Source organism: Electrophorus electricus, chromosome 22 (genome assembly GCF_041902795.1).
Source record: "Electrophorus electricus isolate QZ-2024a chromosome 22, ASM4190279v1, whole genome shotgun sequence".
NCBI lineage: Eukaryota > Metazoa > Chordata > Actinopteri > Gymnotiformes > Gymnotidae > Electrophorus > Electrophorus electricus.
The window spans coordinates 5,946,241-5,952,444 of NC_137518.1; the positions used below are offsets into that span (position 1 = coordinate 5,946,241).

Here is a 6,204-nt window from a genome sequence, read left to right on the forward strand (position 1 = left end):
ATCATTTACATAGTTAGCTAATATTAGCTAGTTTTCCTCAAGTAAATTGGCTCTAGTGAATTATTTGTGTAAAATATAGGGTTAACATTACATAGAGTTCAGTACAATTTGCTAGCCACATTAACAAACTAATGAACTATCTAACTGCCCAGCTATCAAGAGAAACAATGAAACACACATAATGTCTTCTGTCTGATAACATTGCAGGGCATTCCAAATGAATGGATTTAATCAACACTGGTTCCCTTGACCTACATCACATGTGTTCTGCAGAAGGTGCCTATAATCAAGTGCAGCGTTTCACACATACTGCACCTCCAGTATGTGTGAACCTAAAATATAAAGAACTGAAAATGGCACTACAAAACAGAAAGAAAACACGTGGATATGACAAACCTAGCTATTCCGTCTTGGCTGGTTTCACATCGCGCACTCCTATGACATGTGCTTGTGGTGCAGGTGGACCTTAGCCTGCAGCCAGCAGCAGGGTTTGAGCCCTCCATTCCACTCATGCACACACATCTAGCCTGAGGTCAGAAATGGACATGGTCTTGTTGTAAGTGGAAGGCAAGCATATTATCATGTTATGCGCTAAAGGGCCATCACTGCCCAAATAAGAGTTCATGGAAGCATAATACATGCTTGTTCAGATATATATATATATGTATATATCATATAGGATGTTCATTTGATTTTCTCATGTGCAGAACAGTGTATCTGAGGATTATGTGCTATTACAAGTGTTTTGCAATAGTCTGAATACAGACCCAAAGCTCACCTTCCCTGGACCTGTGTATTCACAGGTGGTGGAATTAGATGGACATCCTCCATTATTCTGTGAGCAGGGGTTGATTGGGGTGCAGAGTTCACCATCTCCCTCATAGCCTTCTTTGCATTTGCACTGAAACTGCCCTCTTTCCTTGTAAGAGCACTCTGCATTCACATCACATACATTCGGCAAGCAGATGCCTGAAATTTGGATTAGAGTGACATCAATACAATTATTGTGGCAAGAAACAGAAGACAGTGTGCTACAGGATACATTGATCGTTTTAGTCATTTAATCAAACTGAGTTTGTTATTAGAGCACTACTGGTTCTGCAGGTTGTGATTTTATTAGTTTTTTAAAGAGTACGTTTGCATTAGAACAGTCTTGGCAACTTTCTTGGCAATTCAAAAAGCTTGGCAACAAATCTACAAAGCCAAACCAGTGTTTGAAACAAAAACATATGATTTTTGTGTTTCACTGAAATTTATGATTATAATATGCCTATAGACCAGTGCTATATATTAGCTGATTACATGGAAATGAGAATAGAAGAGCAAGTAACATTTAAAACAAATGTAACTATAGATGTGAATTTCCCTCTACAGGATACTTATCAGACAATGCCATAATAACACACTAGACCTACTACCAAACTGCACCATTTTCATATTTTCTAAAGTCAAATCATGATTTTTTTTAGTACAAAAAGATGTATGAATTGTAATCTATGTCAGTGTATTTAGTTTGTATATATATTTAAGTCAAATCTGTTTTCTTATCAAGCTAGCTACAAGGACAATTTCTGTTTGCTTCAATTTAAAAAATCAGAAAATCACTGTATTCTGAAAATGTATGAGAAATTCACTTTTAATACATACTGGGTCTGTAAGCCCCATATGATAAGACTTGCTCAGTCTGACATACCACATGTCACATAGCAAATTGAGAAAAAATGTAGCATGTTAAAAAAAAAGGGCACCTGTACAAATATGTCCAACCTTCTTAAAACCAGGTAGGCATTCACACATAGCATTCTGCCCCTCTCCCTTACAGTAGGAGTAGGCAGTGCAGTTTGAACAGGAGGCAGTAACTGAATAAAGAGATAAATAGTAATTGTTTACAATGTAAAAATCTACAGCAATAGTTGTTATAACAATCTATATGAATCCTCTTATTCAAAGTAATATCACTAATAAGTGGTATTCATTGGTTAAGGTACTTGACTTGTACTCGGAAGGTTTCTGGTTCAAGCCCCACCACTGCCAAATTGCCACTGTTGGGCCCCTGAGCAAGGCCCTTAACCCTGAATTGCTCAAGTTGTACTCAGTCATAATTGTAAGTCACTTTGGATAAAAGCATCAGCTAAATGCCGTAAATGTAATAACACATAATATTAATAATAAAATGTATAACTTTTAAAAACACAGTTCCCAAAGTGGTTTACAGAAAAGAAATGATTGATAAAAAGTGTAAGTTCAAACAACAGATATTACAGAGTATATAATATTCATTCATGGAAATTAAAGAGGAATAAAAGCGTTTCAGAATAAAAAGGCCTTGGCTTTCTTCTTGAATGTTTTTAGATCATGAAGAGCCCTCAAACTGTCTGGAAGAAAGTTCCAGAGTTCCAGAGCCTTAGCTCTCTTTGGTGGGGGGGTTGGAACCACAACCATGTTTTTATCAGCTGACCGAGGGCCCTTGAGGATATATGCCTAGCAGTCATGCTGCTTATGTAAAGAGTGGCAAGACCATGTAAACACTTAAAAGTCAGCAGAAGAAATTGAAAATCTGATTCTGAATGACACAGGTAGCCAGTGGAACTATTTACAAATTGGTGTAATATGCCTAAAATGCATGCCATGCCTCTGGCCTGTACTATCTGTAAGCTTGAAATAGGTTTCTTTGGGAGTCCTGCTAGCTGTACACTACAGTAGTTCAAATTGATACAAATCTGTGTATGAGCTTTTCACTATCAGTTGCTGTGAGGATACTTGGCTGTGTTACGCAAATGAAAGAATGTTGTTTGAGAGACATGCTGTTTAAAGCTTAGGTCGTTAATTTGAATGTTGAATGTTATTGTTATGATGTTGGGATTTAACTGGTAAGGACTCTAGATATGCTATTGCATCAATACGCTCATGACTATTCTCAAAGGATAATCATTTCCATTTTGTCATTGTTGAGTTGCTAGAAATTGTGACCCATTCAGTACTGGATGTCTTCTAGGCATTTAAATATCAAGTCAATGTTACCCTGGGGATCAGCAGCTAAATAAATATATGCAGTGTGCAGTCTGCATAGTGATGAAACAAAATATTGTAATTACTGATGACTCTGGCCAACAGAGATTAAAGAGATTAAAGAGTGTTGGACCCAAACGCGACCCATGGGGGACACCACAGAAAAGCACATAGGACATAGTGTTTAGGTCCATGCTTACCTAGCCCTACATAGTACTCATGGTTGGGCAGATAAAACTGGAACCAGTTCAGAACAATATCAGTTAGGTGAACCCTTTCTTCTAGACATTTTAGCAGTATACAATGGTCAACTTTGTCAAATGAAATACTAAGGTCAACAAGAACCAGTATAAACAGGTTACCAGTATTATGGTTTAGTTTAAGATTGTTCAGGCTGAAAAGTCTTATTTAGTTCAATTCTGTTTAGTAATCTTGTAAATGAAAAGATGCCACCTTCTCAATGATCTTTTCTAAGAATGTAATATTGGAATTGTTAACATTTATAGGACCTAGTTTAGTCTTCTTCAGCAGAGGCCTGATAACTGCTGTTTTGAGACTATGAATAAATTCCTTGGTTAACTTACTGATGAACAATATTAACAATGTCATTTGTGGTAAAAATGTTTTTAAAGAATTTGTTAAATTGTATTTAGTATCTAGTATCACTTGTTTATATATAATAATTACATTTCGCAAAGACTAACAGATTGGACTCATTATGACTAATAGACTAATTATGTAATTACCCCAAAATGCAACTTTATTTAAGAGAATCGGACCCACCCCATAGATAAGTCAAGGTATTATATAATAATAGTGAGAAATAAACAGAATTACCTTTGTCACACTTTGGTCCTGAGTATGGTGGCTGACAGTAACATTGTCCGTCTCCATCTGGGCCTGAATTACACTCTCCGTGCACACAACTACATACTAAACCAAAGATGTATGATAACACTGCGGCATGTATATATACTGCTACTGCACAGGCATCTAGAAACTACATATAGCCCAAAATATATAGCCAGAACAATATGTCAGTTTAGATTTACATTTTTCTGTAGCTCTTATATTTTTTAAAAAACATAGATTTTATTTATAACAGGGTATTTTTAAAAAAGAGACTTACAGCACAGGCAGACAAGCATGTACATAAAGCATGTACATTAATTGCATTAACTCTATTACACATCACTGACTCAAAGTCAGTGTTGGCCCCAATTTTCACTCATTAAAAATATCCACCAACCTGAGCTGCAGTGTTCCCCATAGGCTTTCACATTCAAGCACTTCTGGCAGGCAAAACCAGTGTAACCCTCCTGAAAATACAATCTGTCATACATTTGTCCCATTTGTTGTGTGCGCCATATATCAAAGCTGGACACACCAGAGACTGAACTGAAAAGCACTTTGAGATGCATGTGCTGAGGTCACTTTATAACCAAACCATAATGGTCTAGCAGAAGGTATGTAATCTTAGTCTATTTGATTTATAAAAAAATTATTTTATATACCTTTTATAATAAGAAATTTCACAATATTTCACTATAATGTACTTTTAATAAATTGTGATGATACAAAAAGTAACTCCTGAGTTATATAAAAGCTATTTTTAGGAAACTGAAAGACCTCACAAACACAGGTGCCATTCCCCAAATCTCCATCCACACAGGTACCGTGCCAATTACATGGCCTCCCTTGCCAACTGGGGCAGGCTGAGGAAAAGGAACACTATCTTAAATCCATCTGTTCATCAATGCAGTTCAGAAATGCTTGTCTCCAAAAAAAATTAACAAATAAATAAAACACTCACGCAAGCACAGAGAGCCCCAGAAGTTAGAACAACATTTCTTGATTGTGATGACCTTCTCACAAGAGTGAGCGCATCCAGCCTGGATCTGCAGATGTTCCCCAATTAATATTGAGTAACTAGAAAAATCAGGGGACAGAGAAATCAGGCACAATATGCTCCAAACAAATTGACAGAGATAGGAAAGGGGGCACGTGAGGCGTCATCTCCTACTGGCATTTAGTGCTCACTGTGGTCTTCCTGAAACCTGGCGGGCACACCACAGCAGGTGCCGCAGCACAAGACGTACAAACAGTGATTGGCTGTGTAGTGCGTGCTTCATCGCAGTGGTTTGAGATAGCCTTAAACAAAGCACCAGAGCAGAAAGTGCAGAAACATGAGACTAGTTGCACTCATGTTAAATCTTATAACCTTTGATGCAGGAAAATCAGAAAACTTCAAATTGCACTGAGGTACAGGAAAGAAAAACTAGGTTTGATTATAATGTCTGACCTATAAACTTCCTGTGTTTTTTTTTTCCCTGGAAAGAACGAAGCCATAAACATTCATGCCAAACAGTCATGAAGTCCTCAGATACTGAAATTAGTGGAGAAATTCAACTTACCACAATTTGTAAACTAAATGGTATCATGAGTCCTAGAAAGAAAAGATAATGCATGCCTTCTTCCTGAGATCAAGGAGATGCCTAATATCCTGAAAGATAAACATGCAAGGAAAAATATCCAAGCTTCCCTTAGGATCAGCTACAATCTTGAGTCAAGAGAGAAAAGTTTACATTTTTTATCACCTCCTGTATTTGTCAACCTGAATTTTGTTTTCATGAAACACTGGTTTTTCTGCAACAGTGTTGGATCACTTCACGTGAAAAGAGGGAGGTTCTGTAGCTGACCACACCAGTTTTGAAGGAGAGGTGTCCAAAAAAGTATTCTTTCCTGACAGGAAAATCAATGGATTTCCTCTGCTGTATCTCTCACATGACTGTTAGGAAATCCGTACTTATCAGCTGACTGGTCTGCAAGTTCATCAAAATTTAGGGGAAAAAAATCTATTCAATTAGCAAAAGTAATGTTATGAGATGTGTAGAAAAATAATCAGAATGCCCAGTACAGTGATGGGTTATATTTCGTAAACTGTACAATACCTCCATTTTCAAAAGTGATTGTTAAAGGTTTAATTTGTCAATGATGACAATCAGTACAACATTGTTTAACTGATGAATCAGTTTCTGAATTACTTGTGGTATACTCAGCTGTAACTTAGACTACATAAAGTGTGTGTGTTGCAGGGATGAATCATAGGTATCTGGAACACTTAGTCATTTGTTCATGAATGAATGAAACAGCTTTTAATTATTATGTTCTAAATTAACATAAATACAAAATTAA

At 36.7% G+C, this 6,204-nt stretch overlaps 1 protein-coding gene across 8 annotated transcripts in view; it reads right to left on the bottom strand.

Annotated features, from left to right (window-relative positions):
- stab1 (stabilin 1) overlaps positions 1 to 5,706 on the bottom strand; it is a 44,657-nt gene extending 38,951 nt beyond the window's left edge. For 4 of the 8 annotated variants that reach the window (XM_081705131.1, XM_081705128.1, XM_081705129.1 and 1 more), the window contains exons 1-9: positions 5,424 to 5,706; positions 5,033 to 5,160; positions 4,823 to 4,938; positions 4,639 to 4,724; positions 4,259 to 4,328; positions 3,847 to 3,942; positions 1,749 to 1,859; positions 779 to 969; positions 397 to 527 (exon numbers count right to left, since the gene is read on the bottom strand). In XM_081705131.1, coding sequence (XP_081561257.1) covers positions 397 to 527; positions 779 to 969; positions 1,749 to 1,859; positions 3,847 to 3,942; positions 4,259 to 4,328; positions 4,639 to 4,724; positions 4,823 to 4,938; positions 5,033 to 5,160; positions 5,424 to 5,477 — 983 coding nt within the window. In that variant the 5' untranslated portion in view covers positions 5,478 to 5,706. The remainder of the gene's footprint in view (positions 1 to 396; positions 528 to 778; positions 970 to 1,748; positions 1,860 to 3,846; positions 3,943 to 4,258; positions 4,329 to 4,638; positions 4,725 to 4,822; positions 4,939 to 5,032; positions 5,161 to 5,423) is intronic. The other 4 variants (XM_081705127.1, XM_081705133.1, XM_081705132.1 and 1 more) reach the window with 4 other exon arrangements.
- Between the last annotated feature and the right edge of the window lie 498 nt (positions 5,707 to 6,204).